Source organism: Drosophila guanche, unplaced genomic scaffold (assembly GCF_900245975.1).
Source record: "Drosophila guanche unplaced genomic scaffold, DGUA_6, whole genome shotgun sequence".
Lineage (NCBI taxonomy): Eukaryota > Metazoa > Arthropoda > Insecta > Diptera > Drosophilidae > Drosophila > Drosophila guanche.
In genome coordinates, this window is record NW_022995754.1 from 954,661 (window position 1) to 974,445 (window position 19,785).

At 43.4% G+C, this 19,785-nt stretch overlaps 1 protein-coding gene across 13 annotated transcripts in view; it reads right to left on the bottom strand.

Annotated features, from left to right (window-relative positions):
• The window catches only part of LOC117589110 (serine/threonine-protein kinase mig-15), a 34,457-nt gene that overhangs the window by 4,241 nt on the left and 10,431 nt on the right, over positions 1 to 19,785 (bottom strand). For 4 of the 13 annotated variants that reach the window (XM_034280775.1, XM_034280774.1, XM_034280780.1 and 1 more), the window contains exons 4-12: positions 9,203 to 9,647; positions 8,902 to 9,144; positions 8,263 to 8,834; positions 7,990 to 8,190; positions 7,482 to 7,502; positions 6,065 to 6,447; positions 5,489 to 5,651; positions 3,355 to 4,332; positions 1,043 to 1,219 (exon numbers count right to left, since the gene is read on the bottom strand). In XM_034280775.1, coding sequence (XP_034136666.1) covers positions 1,043 to 1,219; positions 3,355 to 4,332; positions 5,489 to 5,651; positions 6,065 to 6,447; positions 7,482 to 7,502; positions 7,990 to 8,190; positions 8,263 to 8,834; positions 8,902 to 9,144; positions 9,203 to 9,647 — 3,183 coding nt within the window. The remainder of the gene's footprint in view (positions 1 to 1,042; positions 1,220 to 3,354; positions 4,333 to 5,488; positions 5,652 to 6,064; positions 6,448 to 7,481; positions 7,503 to 7,989; positions 8,191 to 8,262; positions 8,835 to 8,901; positions 9,145 to 9,202; positions 9,648 to 19,785) is intronic. The other 9 variants (XM_034280781.1, XM_034280776.1, XM_034280786.1 and 6 more) reach the window with 7 other exon arrangements.

Genomic DNA, 19,785 nt, shown 5'->3' on the forward strand with positions numbered 1-19,785 from the left:
AGCTAGAGGCTATGCTCTTTGTATTGGTTTTTGTTTGTTTTTTTAGGGGTTTTTGTATTGTTTGGTTTTGTTTGTGTTTTGTTTATTCATATACTTACTATTGTAATGTTTTGTTTGTTTGGTATTTGATTGGTAATTGATTTGTAATTGGTTAGAATATATCGTAGTGGCCATCAGCTCAAACGTTGCGGAAAGACAAAGCACAATTAAGAAGAAGAAATTTGTTTAAACATTGTGTTCTTTTTTTTCTCTTTTCAAATTTTCTGGGTTAAATAGAGTATTCATTTTTTTGTAATTTTTCAGTGGGTTTAATTTTGATTTGACTAATTTTTAATAACATGCTTCATGCAAATATACTTTTAAGTAATTTTTTCTAAACAATTTGTCGACCAATTCATTGTTTTACACTCTCTTCATAATGAAACTTTGCTCCCACGTCAAAGAAATGTTTTATGCTAAGGATGTTGTTGTTCTCTTCCTTTGGTTTTGAGGATTAGTAACATACATGGGTATTTTTTTGGTGGGTGTTATGTTTAAGGATCACAAAATGATAAACGAAAATGGGAAGGGAATACTAACAAAAATAAATATCGCTTTGAGGTCACATGTTAGTAGGTAATCGAACCACTGTGCGGTACGGATATGCCTCAATGGAAGTGCAAAAACTCGGAACTTTATAACGATTGCTATCTCCCGTGTTAGTATACGAAATCCCTCATGTCAGTCCCCAACTTTCGCTTTAATTGAATGACTAATACTGATTATTCCCAATCTAATCGGAAGTAATTTGTTCTCAAAAACGATTTCCATCTTGATGACAAAGACATTGCGAATGACTTGATTTGGCAAATGGATCTCGACGATTCGGAACACAAATTGAGCGACATTGAGACAAGTAATAATAAATAAGGCAAGGAGACTCACAAAGGTTACAAACACAATGAAATAATCGATTAAAACAAAGAGTACAACGAGGTGGTAGAACACACAAAAAGTATGATGCCCATATGTGATGAGTGATTCTTTTTTTGGTATTACTCACCTCCTCACTGGATGACTTGTCATGGCGTGGCGGTGTGGCCGGCGATGCCTGGCTAAGAAGATCGGGCAGTACGCTGCTGGTCCGGGTGCCGGGTGTACCCAAAACGCTGCCATCGGCTGCAACTCCGCTGCTGCCACCGCCGCCGCCGCTGCCTCCTCCGCCGCCAACTCCGCGATTCTAATGGAACGGAAAGATGCATCAAAAATAGTTTAGTATAGAGAAGAGAACACACACTTTGAGGGGGTATTCGCATAGAAATTGAAAATGAAATTAAGTAGTGGGATGGTGGGTTATAGAGAGAATGTTTGGCAGGGTAAACAGATTGATAGACAGAGATAGTTTGAGTGGGAGGAGTAACGAACAGATATAAGAAAAAAAACAACAAATGAATCAAAACAAAAAAAACGTAGAACGTAGCAGCACAAAATAAATGAATGCCAATGAGAGACACTGAAGGTCGCCTACGGATATTATGGTGGATATGTCCCCTTCTACTACGAAAGCCTCGAATGGATATAGAGATATGGTCGAACGGAGAGAGTGTGTGTGTGTGCGGGAAGGGGGTGTGCGTGTACTATATGGTATAGGCTTACAATCTAAACATTTATGTATCCCTCTCTCTCACTTTGGATATGGTTTCAAAATTGTTTTAAAGCTAGACATGTAAAGCACTTAAACTACGTGGACTGGGGGCAGCAACACACATTCCGCTCGGCACTCAGCAGGCAAACGTTGCTCAAGTTGCAAGAACAATATTCCTGGGCACATATCAAATAGGAATATAGTTTCATTTCTTAATTAACTCTTCATTCATTTACCAAACCAGCAAACTTTTCATTGATTTTATATTATTTTTTTCCAGTTTCGTCTTTGCACAGAAAAGCTTTAAAACAATTTTGAGGCATTAAGCAGTAGAGTTTTGGCTTTGTTCAAGATGATTAAACACAGAGAGCAGAGCACAACAGCAGAGTAATTTACATAGTTAAAACTGGCTTGCTACCATATAAATGTTATCTGTAGAGCTAACTTTAAGCAAAGATTATAGAACATATACATGGCATTGATGATAATGTTCTATAACCTTTGATCATCTCTAACACACACTAATCCATCGAATATATATTTTTACCCTCAACAAATTGCAACTAAAACCACATAAAACCCCCCACAAACTAGCATATCTATGGATTTCCGGTTATTTACTAGTTTTATCAAAGATTTCAAATAGAATCCAGTAGAGAAAAGGCTTCAACCTGCACTACGAGTATTCCATTAATTGGATCACATCTCATTAGCATTCGATAATTTTGCTTCTTTGTTAAGTTAGAAAGCAATCGACTAGCATTTGTTAGTTGCACATTGGCCCACAATCAGCTTAGTATTAGAGGATTAGAGACTTAATTATGATTCCTGGGGATGTAGCTTAAATCTTACAATGATCCATACAAATGAAAAATGCATGAAATATTCCAAAATAAATCAAATAAAAACCAAAACATGCGCAAGCAATGAAAAGATACGAGATAAATATAAGCCAACAATATGTGAACACACAATGCGAGTTGAGTTTTGCTCCATTATACCCCTTGCAGAGGGTTTTACGCAAGTTCCTTTTACTTATGAGTGTCGCGCGTAATGCAGCAGTGCACCTCGGTAGGTTTGTCATAGCTGCGCTGTGTTCGCTCCTTTGGATGGTCTTTGTCAAGTTGGAAAAGTGCAAAGCTAACACACAAAATTTGAGAGTAAGAATGTCCGTTCGTATGTCCGTCTGTTTTCTATGCAAGAATGTTTCTCAGTCCTTCAGCGGAACAGAATTAATGAATGGAATTAAATCTGCAAGGGTATAGCCATTACCCATTTGGATTAGGAACATATGCGAGTTTGTTGTGTGTGTGTTTCGAGTGTTATTTACGAGGCTGTTAGTGCAAATGTTATTAACAATACGAGAGTGGCAGCGTGTTCGAGCCCGTTGGTGTGGTGTGTGTCGAGTGTGTGGTGTGTTTGGTGAGTATATGGGAGAAAGCGAGCGAGCGATGGATGGTAAATTTCAAACATTTTTTGTTGCTGTTTTGTTTTCTGTTTTAAAAGTAGTTTGGGTTTGGTTTACGTTTACATTAACATTTCTGGCGCCAAGACAAAACACAATTGGAATGGAAGAACGAACGATTTATGCTTTTGGTTTCTTTTTTCTTTTTTCTTTCTTTTTTTGTGGTGTAGCAGCTTTTCGAATAAATGTTTGTTTGCCTCTTCTGAAGGTTGATTGTTGAAGTTGTTGTTTGTTTTTTTTTTTTGTGCGAGCTGAGAACGTTTACCTGCTGCTGCTGCTGTTGTTGTTGCTGTTGCTGCAACTGTTGCGCCTGCGCCTGCTGCTGCTGCTGCTGATGGGCTCGAGATGCAGCATTCTGCAACACAATGACGGATTCAGTCTTTTCGCGACGCGGACGCAAGAAATCAAGATTAGCCCAGCTTGACTTGATGGCAGGAGTTGCAGGAGTTCCTGCTCCCGACTTGCCAGCCACTGCTCCTGCTCCTGCTCCTGCTGCTCCTCCTGCTGCTGCTGCTGGAGAGGAGCTGGTGATCTTGCTCTTGCTGCTGCCACTGGCTGTGGCACTGCTGTTGTAAATGCTGTTCCTTTGGTACATGGCACTGGCTCTCTGGTTGATTTGAACCATTTGTGGCGACTGCAGCTGCTGCGTGGAGGCTGTGCCGCCGCTGTTGCTGCTGCTGCTGTTGTTGCTGCTGGTGGTGCCACTCAGCACTGCAGAGTGGCGTTTGGTTAGCGGGAAAAAGTCCGAGTTCTCTCGCCGAAAGCCGCGCACAAAGTTCATCGGCAGCTTGGAGTCCGACTCCTGGCGTTTGTGCTGCGACATCGAAGTGCTGCTAGCGGCTCCAGTTGCGGCAGTTGTGGGAGTTGCGGGAGTTGCTCTTTTCTTATCAATACTTGTGGCACCCTTTAGCGGCTGATAGCCCCTGGGCACTGGCCTGGTAATGGCCTCCGCCACACTGGCCCTCTGCAGCTTCGTCTCCACCTTGAGGGTGCTCTGCTGCGAGCTGCGACTGAGGCTGGCCGTCGCTGTGGGGCTGCCACTGCTTCCACTTCCACTTCCACTGCCACTGCTGCCGCTGGCTCTGCCACTGGCACGTGCTGCAGCTGCTGCTGCTCCATTGCTGGTGCTCTTTGGAAAGAATCGATCAAAGTCCCAGTCCCTGAGCAGCTTTGCCTCCTCCTTGCGTGGCACAGCGGCAGCGGATGCTGACTTTTGCAGGCGATTTATATTCTGTTCGAGTTTCTGTTGCGAGGTTTTTGTTTGAGTGTTTGTTGCATGGATCGAGGGGGGTTGGTTCGGGTAGGAGTAGTAGTTGTTGTTGGTGTTTGTTGTTGTTGTTGTTGTTGTAAGTAGGCAGCGCAAGAGAAGAATTTGTGTGTTAGGTATTTTCGCTTTTGTTTTGCCTCTCTGTTGTTGTTGCATACTTAGAGGCGAATTAAAGATCTAAAGGGGGAGGGGATTTGCAATGGATTCCCCACCCAACCCACCACAACAGCATGGAACATTTTTCATGAATTCTCCTTCATCTTTCTCACTCCATTCTACACATAATGGAAGTGGCTATCGTATCGTATATATATTTATATGTATGTTTATGCGAGTGTGTATGTGTGAGTGATATATTTTATCGGGGTGCAATCAATTATTTTTGCTATTCATATTTACAACATTCGACGAGTTGCTTCGATCGGTGTAAAACATTCGATACGCACCAGTGCATATAATGTAGATATATAGATAGTTATGTATAGATACAGATACATTATTTCATGGATGCAAACATCACACATTATTTGCTCAGTCGATAAATAAATAAATACTTTTACACACACACAGAAAAAGAGGAATCAAAAATGTTTGCTTCAAAAGAATAATTCACGAAAAAGATTTCACACTGTTTTTTGTTTTGTTTTACTCAAAAAAGTATATGGAAAATATTAATTAAAAATTAAATATTATATTTCTGATCAAAATTTAGTAAATAGAAGAAATATATTTTAAGCTAAATCTTAAATGAAAATAATAAAAGTTTGCTCTAAAAAAGGAAAGGGGAAACCGCAACCAAATGTCGGGAAAAAAACTTAGATTTATATTACGCTTAATTGATTCGTTTTTGGATTGTTTATATTGATTAGGTTGTTCCTTTAACCCTACAAAAGCTATTTAGTTTACAATTTGTACAATCGCATAAGCGACTCGGGGCGGGGCGGGGCCTGGCCTATATCTTCCACTGACTTCACCCCCGATATTCGTGTTCATCTCATTTAAATCAATACGAAACTAAAAACTAAACTAAAACGAAAGAATCGTACTCGATTTATCGTATATATATGTAGAAATAAAGAAAGTATAGATCGGTTTTCTCGGCATTTTCTAAACTTATTCTAAAAGTACTTACGCGCTTCATGATCAGCGTACGATCTCCTGCCTGATCATCGTCATCGGGCGTTGGTGGCAGTGGCCGATTGGGTGGTCCTCCGCTTCCATGGCTGCCAAGGGGCGTTGTCGTATTGCCGTCCTCGGAGACGGGTCCCAGACCAGGCCTATATGAAAATTCGGGTCTGAACAAAACGGAAAACCAAACGAAAAACAACAAAAAAGGGGCGGCAAATCGTTTCGGTTGATGAATGAAAATGAGTGGGATGGGGAAAAGGGATTTCAGGTGGGATTTTAGTGTGAGGAGTTTTTGGTGGATTGATAAAGGATTGTCATGGATTGTATTGGGAGTATGTTGGAGGTGGTTTTTGGTACGATTTTTGGTTGGTTTCAATCAGGATCGGTTCAGGGTGTTGCGGGTGTAAAATGGATCGTTTAAACAAGTGAGAGACAAGAATGTTGTGAAGTTTGGGTTAGTATATAGAGAGAGAGAGAGAGAGACAGATGATTGATACGTGATCTACTTTCGAATGGCTTCTTCTTCTTGCTTTACTCTTTCACGCCCCCTTCTTTGTGTGTGTGTGTGTGTGGTACTTACAGTGGCTTGGGCGGATCGCTGGCCAACAGTGTGCCATCGTTTCGGGCACGATCGTTTGGCTCATCCGGCTCGCTGTCCGAATCGCTGCTGTCCAATGGATCCAACGGATTCACGGGCTGTCCCAGATGATTGTTGGACTGCTGTGGCAGCACGGCGGCTGGCTTCGATGCGGATGATCCTATGCCGCCGCCGCCGCCACCCGAGGCGGACCCAGACCCCCGATTGCTGCGTGGTGGCGCCTCCGGTTGGGCCGCCTGCTGCTGTACCCCTGCACCGGCTGCACCTCCGGCTCCGGCTCCAGCTGCTGCTGTCTGTGGCTGCGGCTGTTGAGAGGAGACCACGCCCAATTCATTTAATTGTGCTGCTAACACATCCAAATGATCCTACAGTTTTATATAGTACATTTGTTTGGTTTTGTTTCGTTTGTTTTCGGTTTTGTTTGGAGGATTTTCATGTGTGTTGTGTGTTGTGTGTTTGTGTGTGTTGTGTGTAGTTTGCACATGATACCACAGTTTTTTGTTTGTTTATCGTATTGGGGGGAATGGGGGAACGAAATATAATTGAGAATTAGATTGATTTTCCTTCAGCATAAGAGTTTCTTTCTTATAGATACAGAAAACTGGCAAAAACTTCTTGCACGACAGAACAGATTATTGGGTTACAGAGTTTCGAGATTGGGTTAGAAATTTTTAGGAATTTACAGGCACAAAGATTCTGTTAGAAATTTAGCTTCAGATGCAGGAAAATCAGTAGAGGAATTATACAGCTTACGAACTCATTATCTTCCGTTCTATAGCCTTTAATTATTGCATAAATGGAACAGTATTCGGTTAGAAAGCTTCGTTAGTGGATCCTTAGATCATTAGTTGTGGCTTACAATGACGGAGAAAACTCTGTTCAAAGTTAGTTGAAAGTCAACTCCATTCTCTGCTACTTTAAGGATTAGTTTTTGGTTGATTTTCGTTTCAATTTGTTACGATTTGTGGGTGGTGTTAGTGGCACGTGCAAAAGTGTTTGTTTGTTTTGTTTTTGGGGGGGGAATTACGGGTGGGTTACGAGTGTTTTGTGTACCTCCATCTAGTTTTCGATTAATTTTGAATGTGATTTCAAAACGGGGTTCGAGGATTGAGGGTTTTACAGATGGATGGAAAACAATCATTATGTGAAGTGTGTTGCAGAACTTTGGAGAGTGGAATAAAAAAATAAATGTTGTAATTTTCAACAAATTGATTTCCCAAACTCCAGGTTCTCCAACGCACTTCACACATCAATGGAAATGTACACTATAATTTATATATAGGAAAAATTCAAGCAGTTAAACGTAAAAACAGAAAACAAAAGAAAAAGAACAAATGCGAAACAGGCGGCGGCTCAGCGCTGGCAGCTTCCTCAACTGAAAATCGTTGGACAGACATACCTCAGGTCTCCTTGGTGGTAACTGTTGTTGTTGTGTGTTTCGTGTGTATTTGGTTGTTGTGTGTTGGAAAATCATACGTTGGATTTACGATACGAGCGACGGCAACGGGCAACGGGCAACGGGGGGACAACGGGGTTAAATATTGATGAGCATAAATCATAAATCGATGGAGAGATATATTCATATATAGATTGCATATTTGTACATGAAAATAAAAGAAGAATACGAAATATTCGGGGATTACTTATGATAGCGATAGAAACATAAAAAGATCGAAACTACTTCTGAATGGGAGGACGCAACATTACGGGGCGGGGGAGGGTGATATGCAGATGCAGATGCAGATGCAGATACATGAAAGGGAGGAGCTCTAAAGCTCTTCTTTTTGCTAGAGTCATTGCTCTGGAAGCAGATCTATCAGGGATGGGGTGGGGCTCCCGCTTGCTGCTGCTTATCAGCAGCTTCTCTCAGAGTTTCCCTGCGTTAATCGCACTCTACCGATACGCACCGATGGCTTGAAGTTATTCTGCGAATTGCGCTGCTGCTGCTGTGGCGTCTGACCCGTTGGCTGATCGCCTCCTCCTCCTCCTCCGCCACACTTCGGGGTCGGTGGCAATGGCCGATTGGCATGCGGTGGATCTGGCACCACAATCAGACGCTGTGGGATTTGTGGCCTTGCCGGCGGACCTGGCTCCTCGATCTGCTGACGCTGCACAAACCAAACAAGAGAGAGAGAGAGAGATTAAATCGAGGTTATACTGTGGGCTCTGGCTGCTCCTACCGATGGCGGTTTCTGCTGTCGATTTGCCTGCGGCTGCTGCGCCTGTGCCTGCTGCTGCTGCTGTTGTTGTTGTTGCTGCTGCTGCTGCTGTTGTTGTGCGGCTGCCGCTGCCTGCGCCTGTGCCTGTTGCGCTGCAAATGCCGCTGCCACGTGGGCCTCGGCTGCTGCCGCCGCTGCGGCTGCCTGTCGCTGCTGTTGCTGGTGCAACTGCGCCTGGGCGGCAGCATGATCGGCCGCTGCCTGCGCATGGGCGTGGGCCATCAGCTGGTGGTGCTGCTGCTGCTGCTCGGCCGCGAGACGACCCTCCTGGATCTGCTGGAAGTTGCGGCGCAAGGTGTCGCCGCCCGGGGCCTGGACAATGGAGCTATGCTCGCCCGCCAGCTGCGGCTCATCGTCGTCGTTGTCGCTGCCCGAGTAGCGATAGTCCTCGCGCTCCTTCTCCTGCTTGCGCTTCTTGCAGCGATCGATGTGGTCCTTCAGCTGGATGCGCACCTGTCGGTCCGTCGGCTGATCCTTGATGAAGCCATGCTTCAGCAGATTCTCGGTATAAGGCCGCTGATGGTAGTCCTTCACTGTAAACGTTAAAGAGTGCCAAAGGATTAGCCTGGGAGTTGCCTTTCAGTTGGTTTCGTGACTCACCCAACACCGTGTCAATGAATCCGTGGAATTTCTTGGACCATTTCTTCGATTTGAGGCGCGGCGGTGAGTTGCGTGGAATCAAGAAGAGGGCGCGCATCGGATGCAGATCGCACAGCGGCGGCTGTGACTCAGCCATCTCCAAGGCAGTGATCCCGAGCGACCACAGATCCGAGCGATTGTCGTATGTGGCATCGGGATTCTCGTCGCAGGCAATGACCTCCGGTGCCATCCAATAGGGAGTACCTGTAGACAGCACAGAGAGTCAGGTTTAATCCCACAGAGAGTCCAGGGTATGACTCACCAATGAATGTATTCCTTCTGCCTATCGTGCGATCCAGCTGCGCGGAGACACCAAAGTCCACCAGCTTCACCTCTGCATTGTCTGTGAGCAGAACATTCTGGCCCTTGATGTCCCGATGGATGACTTTGTTCGAATGCAAGTAGCTCAGGCCGCGCAGTATCTCGCGGCATATGTAGGCGATCCACTCCTCCTTGAGGCTCTGTCCCTTGGTGGATTTCACCAGATCCGTGACAGAGCCAGCGCCACAGTACTCCATCACCAGCCACAGCTGATCGTCCTTGCCGGGCGGCGACTTCTTAATGAACGCCCCATAGTAGGTGGCAATGTTGCGATGATTTGAGTATTTCTTCAACACATTGATCTCCAGCTTGATCTCCTCCTCCTCGTCCTCGGTGACATCCATCACCTTTATGGCAGCCAGTTGTCCAGTCTTTGTGTGACGGCCCTGCAAGCAGATGAAGAAAGTTGAGTCTTTGTTTAAGCTTTTGGTTTAATCTTTTGTGGGGGCCAAAGATCGAGGTCAAATGTGGGAGGCATGGGCATGGGCACGGGCATGGGCATGGTGTGTATTTTTCATTGCTTTTAAAACGTTTTATTACTGCGGCATTGAAGGCTGTTTAATGCACTTCCAGAGACCACACAGAGACCCCAACGATTGCCGATGTTGATGTTGATGTTGATGTCGATGACGTTACTGATGGCCATGAAGGCGGCTGCCACAGCCACTGCACCCCACAGACGGAGGCAGCGACAACAAACTGCGACGCATGAAAAGTGATTATTTAAACAAAAGCCATAGCCAACAGCCAACAGCCAACAGTCTACAGGCACAACAATATATAGCAACTAGACTTTCAATGAAATCAAACAATAGAAGGCACTCACAGTGGGGAAACGAGAAGTAGGGGGAGCAGGAGCAGAGACGCTGTCTGGAGTGCAGGCTGAAAGGAGAAGGTTGCCGGTGCTGCTGCTGCTGCTGATGGAGGTGGCATCAACCTCAAGTGTGGTAATGTCTGCTCCTCAATCAGAGTGTCAAGTATTTAAGGTAAACATCAGCCCACAAATAGTACGAGTATCTGTCTCTCTCTCTCTCTCACTCCCAATGCCAGATACCAGATACAGTGACTAATCGGAGGGGGAGGGCGGTGGAACTGCAGGCAGATTATTTACAGCGAAGATCCATGCTTGTTTGGAACCTTTTAAAAGGTGACTAAGAGTCGGGAATCAAAGTAGAAAGAGAAGTGCAAAAAGGAGCTACATTAGAGGATGATCTCAACCTGTTTTCTGCTCAAAGAACATTAAAGAGAACTCGTCTAAAGTCAAGGGACTCAGTCCCTAGCTGGAGAAACTTTAGCTCTTCCCCTTGGAATGGCTGAAAGATGACTAATCGAAAGGCAAAGAATGTGCTAAACTTTCCCCTTGAAGAAATTAATATTCTCCACTGAAACTTTAATTTTCTCAAATTATTTAGCCATTTTTCAATTCATCATTTTATAGATTTATTTTGTTTTTATTCCTCAACAATCTCCATCCAACCCCAAACAATTACCCGGTGTACCTGCAGTTTCAATTAGTTGCCACTTTAATCAAAAACTTGCAAATTGTTTTTTATGCCACAGGTACCCTGCACTCCTCTCCTGCTCTAAGCCCGTTTAAGCCAAGCTTTTAGACAAGAAATTGAGTTGTCCTGACCAACCGGTTGCCGGGTTGTCTCCCTGTTCCACGCTCCGATTAGATGCTGCATCCTCTAGAGAATGAATGGCTTTGGCTCTGGGCCTGTGGCTGGTGCTGTTTCTGGCGCTGTCCCTGTCTTGTCGTGTCGCCTTTAAGCCGCTTTTCAAGTCACTTTACATTTAATACAGTTTTAATTGAGTGAGTGAGCAGAAAGCGTCTCCCCCAGTCTCTCCAGTTGGTGCCCCATTCCCAGCCATAAATCAGAATGCTTAACGAGAGATGATAGCAATTTAAGTGACGATAGCCACCGCCGATGTGCCGATGTGCCGATGTGACGGTCATGCCTGATGATGCGCTACAAACCATCCATCTAACCCATCTATCTGACAATCTGACTATCTATCTATAAAATGTCTACGAGACATGCTTTGCCCGTTGGCTTTTAGTCATCGTCTTACTCTACATCTTTCACTTTGCCAAAGCGGGAATATTCGTGGGGGACTTGGCTTAATGGATTAAATTTGGATTTCGAGTAAGGAAAATCTTTAAAATAAATGGGATTACATTTACAGCACACACTTCTGTTGTATGATATGATATATGACTATATTCTATTACAAGATAATTGAATTGTCGCTGTTTTCCAAGGAGTGTTCTCTTTTTCCAAAGGTTCTTTTCTCTTCCTATTTCTGCATCCTCCTAATTCCCGTGAGTATTCCCAATATTCGTTGCTACCCAACTCAATCCTCATTTATTGATTACCAAAACAAGGCGTTACTCCGTGGCTGGTGAAGATTCGATCAAAATGTTATTAAAAAACTGCCTGGAAGCATCATTAAAATCTTGCAACTTCTGGCAGCAGCAACAAGCAGCAGCAGCGACCACATCGTTGCATCGCTGATTCTAACTGTTGTGGCATGCAGCAACAGCAATGTGCAACACCGGGCAGATTCACTACGCAAATTAATGACATGCACTAATGGAGCCTGAAAAACGACACAGAAAATTGTCGAGAGCGAGAGGAGAAATCGATTAGGCAGGCCATTAAAAGGAGGCAAATGGGAGTGGCATGCACGTTGCACGTTGCACGTTGCATGTTGCAGGTGTTGTGCGGTGTTTGTTTCGGTTAGCAGGAAATGTTTGTTTGTCATCAGTTTGGTGGCCAAATGAAAGACTTAAAGACCGATGGAGTCGGTCGATTGGTTGATTGCGGCAATAAAAATACTATGGAAAAATATTTGTGAATCATTTCGGAGAGAAGAGTGCCCCACTCCACAAAGCTTTAAAGCAAATACATAGAGATAGAGAGAGAGAGAGAGACAAATAAACAAAAGCCGAAAACAAACCCAAAAAGGCATATGCCATATATTTATGGAAAAGCAAAAGCAAAAACAAAAAACTCTCCCTCCTCCTCTCCTCAAAGAAATCGCTGAATTTGTACAAATAATCAACAAACACAACAAAAACAACAAATGTGAAAATCTTTTCAAAGGTAAAGTCAACAAAGAGAGGGAAGCAAAAAGGGGAGCGCGGATCGTTTCATATTGGAGAATGGAATGGAACGGAATGGAATGGGCATCGTGTGGCAGTGGTGGGGCTTGGCTCTGGGGCTCGCCCCTCTTCTGTGAAGTGGAGTGCAGCTGTCCCCACGATTAGGGTTTGGATTTGCCTACCTATGGCAACTCCCTGAAAGATGGTTTACAATTTCCAACACAAAACCCAACTAAAATCAAAGCAAAAGGCAAACAATCAACTCGATGAAATTATATCCATACAGAGGAGAGCCCCACAAATACAAAGGCAGATTTATATGTGCATAATGCATATAGGAAGACAGAAAACAAAAACTGCATAATCAGACAGCAAATTATTCTCATATTTAAACATACACACACACACACTTATGTATACTCGCACTCGTAATCATAATCGCATTCATATTCATATTCATAATCGTATTCAGATTCCCTCAGAAAAAAATGATTTGGATCGTGATTCGTATACGTAAGATGCCAAAACGCATTGTCCGACGCCCCAAGACCCCCTCGCACCCCTCTCTAAGCTGCCTTCTACGCCCCAGAAAAATGTTGCAAAAAATTGTAAGCCAAAGGCATAAAAAAAAGGTACAGAAAATGCAGTCGCAGCTGACGTTGACAGAAAAAATTCATTTTTTTTCCACTGCGTGCCGCGTGATAAGAGAATAAAAAGATAGAGAGAGGAAGAGCAAGGGAGGAGGAGGTGGTGACAGGGCAGAGGGAGTAAGCAAAAGTAAATATAAAACTCGAGAGACGGAAATTTGACATTTTATAAGAGAGGAAAAATGCAGTCAAGTGCCGCTAAATCCCAGTAAAAATTGGTCCAAAAAAAAATAAACTTTTGGACATGTTTTTCAAGTTTTGTCCCAACTTTGGAGCATGGAAATCGCTTGAAACTTTGCAAGAAAGTTGAGGAAAAAAGGGAAAAAGGAAAGAAATAATCTAGCGTATATAGAGAGGATGAGAAGAGCAGGGAAAAAGCGACAGAGACACAGAGAGTAATATGATTGTTCCGCTTAGAGATAACACCAGAAAATAATTCCAGAATGAACGAACGGCGAGAGAGGAAAACATGTGTGGATGAGGAAATGGAATCACATATAAGCACATGATAGCACTCCGAATAGTTAAGACTGGAAAAGGAAATGGAAGAGCTACAAAGAAGAAAAATCGATGGAAATAAAGCCACAAAATGCAACTAAAATATGATCAAAGGAGAGAGCAAAATCCAACTGAAAATGCATAGAATTTATGGGCTAGGAAGACCTGATCAGATCAATCCACCTAAAAAAAATAACATGGCAATCGAAGGTATAAAATATGCTACAATTGAGTGTGGAATGAGGAGACTTTTGTTATCTAGAAACGAAGGAATGCAAGACCGGAACAGAGCAGCAATAAAATAGTTGAAATGATTTGAGGAATTGGAAATTGCAAGGAATTGTGAAATTATCAATGAAAGATTAGGCACACATGGGGAATATGTGGGGAAAACTATGACTTAAATTCAAGCTTTATCTGTAGAAGAACCTCCTATAAAAATGCAGTGCACAAAATAGTTCCCATTTAAAGCTCTATTCTATAGACTGTCGACTGTCGTTTTGGCCTGTTAATATTTTGCCTGCACCGAAGAACCACCATTTGCACCCTTTTGGTAGCTGAGATAAAAAAGGAAAAAACTGGGACATCAAACAAAAAGTGTGTGTTTGCTGTTTGCTAACTGGGTTAACCGTCAGCAGGTGGAGGTGGAAGTGAAGGCAACACTTTGAACTGTGTGTGTTTCCACTTGAGTCCCGAACCCGAACCAGAATCTCCCTCCCCCGAAGACCCCAGACTCCACTCCAGACACCACTCTACACTACACTCTGCTCCCCGGCATCCAATCTGCCTCTTTGCCTGCCGCTGGCTGGTTGGAAAATTCAATTTAATGAATATGCAGCCAAGTGCTAAAAAGCCTGTTAAGTGGTTCAATGAAAGCATGGCAAAGGGAGCCCCAGACTGAACGAGAGAGAGAGTGAGTGAGTAGTTCCAGTACTAGTTCAGGTAACCTTTGACCCACAGACATGCAGCAGCGGCAGCAGCAGCCACGGAAAAACAGTTAAAAAATACTTTGAAATTCCCCGGACCAAATGCGGCGATAAATTTAAACAAATTTCAAGCACTATTTCAGATTTTATGAGGCAGCTGCAGGCACTAAGACCGCGCACAGACAGTTACAGTCGGATATGGCAGCCAAAAAAGATACAGATACAGATACAGATACACCCAATGGAGGGTTAGGCATTCCATGGAAAAAGAGAGAGAAGGAGAAGAAGAAAAAAACACATTCTGATTGCCAAGTTAATTAACGAATGAATCTAACGATCAACAAATTGGTAATTGATGAGCATTCAACCTTCCGTCTGCCCCTTGTACCACATGTCTGCCTCCCCCTCTTAATCACCTCTCGAATGTGGAGTCTACGAATTTGCAAACTGATCGACAAAAAGGAGAAAAAACAGCTGAACAAAAACTGGGCACCAAATGCAAGTTGCGTAAGTTGGCCAAAAACGCAGCTGCTGGCTGCCACCATTCGGTGGTGGCACTGCCAGTGGGCCAGTGGGGCAGGCAGCCAATAGGCAAGCAAGCGCAGACAGGCAATCCAACTGGAGGCTGTTGCCCCTGCCACATGTTGGGTGTTTTGGTCTTGCTTTTGGTTGCTGGTGTCTCTACTACTGCCTACCATTTGACGCATCGCACGGGCGTGGTGGTGGTGCTGCTGCTGCCGTCTGCTGTGGTTTCTTTATGCGTTTTTTTTTTTCTGTTGCTGTATCTCATTTCTCGTGTATCTTTTGCCAGTGTTGTAATTGAATTGCGGTGCACACGTGTGTGGGAGCAGCAGCTCCAAGATTGCTGCCACAATTAACATGCCCCACACACAACAAAAGCCCAACGAGAGTGCGCCCAACTCGGGCCGGAGGAGTGGGGCAACTGTGGTATTTGCTTCCTTTTGTTGGGTTACTCAATCGAGTGGTGCGGCATGCGGCACACAGGTAGCACACACAGGTGTGGTGTCACAGCCACAGACAATGGCCAAAGGCAACAAGGAATGGATGGGAAAGTTACAACTTGATTGGTCCTCAAATTTCATGTACAAATCAATTCCAATCTGAATCTGTTTTACGCCGTATTCCGCCACTAACATGTACCCCTATTTAAGCTTCAATATTTACCCCTATTCGACCTCAAATAATTCCCCCTGTTCAGACCCAAAACTAATTCCCCAATTACCGTTCACAATTATCGTCGATTCATTTGATTTATTCAACAATTTAGCATGTCTGTCATCAGGGGCGCTCTCTTATCAGTTCCCCACTCCGAAATCTACCTTGAAATTTCCGCACATTTGAGCCATTGAGTCATTGAATCTATTTCCATTGTTGACGGGACTAAAGTACCGTTTATTTGTGCGAAAAAAGATAAGCCACACCGAACACACGGGATGGGAAATTGTGTCAAAAGATAATAATTTATTTGGTGAACAAACTTATTTTATATTTTTATGTGAGGGCATGGGGAGGAGCACATCAAAAACGAAGAATATGTGCTGATAATGACGTCACTTTTTGCGTGTCAACAATTTCCGGTTTCCTTTCCATTTCGCTCCCTTTTTTATAGGGGTTAGGGGCGTGTTCGGTCTTATTCTAATTAATTGAGAGAGAAGCCACTCTACACTCCGCTTCCTCCCTGCCTGCTTTCATCTGTTTTGCTGTCAAATGGAGTTCACATTTTGGTAATTGGAAATTAAATGAATTAAGCAGGAAAGATGGAAGGAGATGGAGCTGCAGCTGCAGAGAGAGTGATTCCCAGACGAGATGATAAAACCCCCCCTATCAAATCGGCCGGGAACAACCGCAACACGATGACTGCGGGTCAACCGGGTCCCTTTCTCTGTTTCTGTTTCTGTTTCTGTCTTTCTCTTTTACTTTTTTTATTGTTCGTACAATTACATGGAACAATAAAATATATGTATTCCGATGTCACATGTCACATGGAAGCCAGTGTCCCCCCCCCACTGCCTCTCCTGTTCCTGCTCCTCTACTCTTTACAGATAAGAGACAACGACAACGACAACGACTGGAAATGACTGCAACCAGCATCAACCATCGGCCATAAACATGCCTGGTGGCATGGGGCATTCAGTCCATTCATTCATTCATAATGGAAGTAAGATAGAAGTTCAATTCCCTTTTGTGGCGTCTCCTCCCTCTGGTAGCAAGACAAAGACTTTTCTCTATTGCAGCAAATTATGCATGCAAAATAAACCAACACAACTTTCACTCATAAATTAATTGTTCAACAGCAACAAAAGCCTAAGCAGCAGCGCCAGTGGAAAAATTTAGACATTAATATTAAAAGCAGGCAAAAATCCAACAGCTACAGGGAAACTTCCCCAAGGGGAAGCTGCAATTTATTCCCAATAACTAGAATATTTCATAGATCAAACTTGCAAGGTAAACTCTTGACAGATGGGCAAATGCAAGGGCTAAAAAATTAAAATAAAACTGAAATGGCATAAACCAAAACTAACTACAGACATCAATCAAATATCTAAACAAATACCTTTCCCAATTTCACCAAAAAATAAACAATTTTCTTTGCTTTTTCTCTGCCACATGCTGTTGGCACTGTACCATGAATGGACCCCCGGTAAGTGGCCATAAAAATCTGTAGGAATCATGAAATTCCATTAAACAAATGTCTGAGTAATCAGCCAAATGGGAGAGAGAGGGGGAGCCAAAATAGATGGAGTGAAAAGGGGAAAGATTCACAGATTGAACGAAGCGAAATGCTTCGTTTGCATATTTAATCAATGGATTGCTGGGCTGGCAGGCAGGCCACAAAATATTGAAATATTTACATACGGCATTGCCAAAGTGTTAACCTTGTAACCAAATGGACAACAAACAAACACAGATATGCCTGCTTATCGCAATTGCAAGAGACAAAAAGAGCTGGAGCGACACACAGAGATAGATGGATGGATGATTTGTGGGCGGCAATTTGACCAAATGAGATTGAAATCGGTTTATAGACGGGGGAGTTGCTGTGTGGCAAGCAAAAGTGGGTCAAATACAATATCCATCGAAGGAGAGCCACTGTGGCAAACAGTTTTGTTTATTTGATGAGAGAATGTGAGTCATAAAATGATTGGAGACTAACATAAATGGATATGGGATTCCCTTCAGCAAGGTTTTATCACAGTGAAAGCTCTCTGATTCGTGGAATGCCTTTTTCGGCAAGGTTTTGTTTGCTTTTCTGATTCTTTAGGTTTCCTAGTATTCCGTAATTAACCAATTAGGAAATCAAAGGAAATAAACAAAATAATACTCACATTTGTTTCACTTTTTTCTCCAAAAAAAAAACGAGTAAAAAACCTGACCTTTGCTCATCCGCCGTTATTGTTATTGTTTTTTGTGGTTTCACTCGACCGGATCGCCGAGTGGCGGGGAATGGACATGGAATTGGAATTGGAATGGGGAGATCTCTAAACAGACCGCAGAAATTTCACACGCCGCCTCTGACTCTGAAAAAGTGATAAATTTTCATGTTCCATCAGCAGCAGCGGCGGCACACTCGCCGCGTATAATCGTAATTTATGCCAGAAAAAAAAACACACACAAAAAAAAAACAAAACAGCAACCCACACAGAAACACTCCACACTCCGGACGGACACACACCACACTCTGGTGGACGGACAGCTAAACAGATGGACAGAGAGAGAGAGAGTGAGAGAGAGGGAAGCATTGCTTATAAAATGCATAAGTTAGCAGAGCTTCGAGCGGCTTCGACCAACTCATCGTTTCCCCAAGGTCGTTTGTGCCCACACACAGCCCCCCCCCCCCCCCTCTCTGGCACTGCCACTTCCCTCTGCCCTACACTTCATTTCTTTATTTCCCCCTTCTCTTTTTCGTACACTTTTTCGATGACTTTTCCCATTCCCATAGATTCCGCTGAAGCTAGCGAAAAAATTTCTGTCATTTTGGCTGCTGTTTTTTTGCACAAAACCCACCAGAGGGAGGAGAGGTGTGAGTCGGGGTTTAGGGGTTGCCTTGTCAATGAATAAAGTGTCAGGGCTAGAGATTTAATTAAAGCGAAAACAAAGCCAAGAGTAGAAACAACAAAGAAAAAGACAGAGAGAGAGAGAGAGAGAGAGCAACAAAAGTTAGTGAACCTCTCTAAATATAGTACAATGGGATGAAGAATGTCTCTCCACTCTCCACTCTCCACTCCCATTCTAGCGCAGAAAGTAGACAGGAGCGAGAGTAGAAGAGGAGCGCGAGAAGTCATCATCCGAAATTGGCAACAACAAAAATTCTCAAAGTGTGAAAGAGAAAGGAGGGAGGGGAGGCTGACGCACTCTGTCTGACGCTCACTGTGTGTTGTTATCTTTTTAATCCCTGCCGCCGCCGCTCTGGTTCTCCTCTACTCATCCGTTCTACAGTCTCCACACACGCACACGCACACGCACACACTGTCTCCACTCTCTTGTGTTGTCCCTTTCCCACTTGCGTCTATGCTTGGACGAACGTGTCAATGACTCCCGCGACTGTTAATGTTTTTAAATTTAAGTCTTCAACAAATTAAATTTGCGTAATAATTAGTTGTTGCGTACCCTATAAAAGTGCGGTATTACCAGAGAAAGAACTTAGAAATTAATATAAAAAAGTATTTCTCCCACTACAAATAGTAGATTAATAGTTCAATAAATTCTGCTACGAAAATTTTTAGCAACAACTTTCATAGTGATTAAATTCAAGAAATTGTTGATTAGATTATAATCTTAAATTCTACGCAAATCACACAAACCTAATCGTCAGATAAGACTTTATGTTGGCAACCAATTTTGGGGGTTTAAAGAATGGTAGATTAAGTTTATTTGCGTTTATGTCCAACTATCGATATTTAGACCTGGAACTATCTACAGAGTATCTTCACCTTCGACTACGTATTTGACTTCTGTTTTGCTTTATTTCGGCACTTAGTCGCCTGTGCCGGTTATCTCTGGTTTTAGTGGTGACATTGAGGGAGCAGTTGATGCCTTTTATGCGCCAGCCCCTACTTTTGGGTACTTGTGTGTGCCCGTTTGGCTAATTGTGTGGCCTTTTTATGGGTCTGAAGTCTATAGTTATTTCGTTTCTCATCTGCTCAAGCTGCTGCTGCTGCTGCTGCTGCTGCTGCTGTGTCTGTCTGTGCCTTGCCTTTTGGTTTTGTGTTTCCTGCTTCATTTACTTATTGGCTTTAATGTATTTTGCATGTTTTTTGAGCAGCTTGTCGTGTTGCAGCATTGCCAGTGCCAGTGCCAGTGCCCCTTCCCATGTATCAATGTAGCC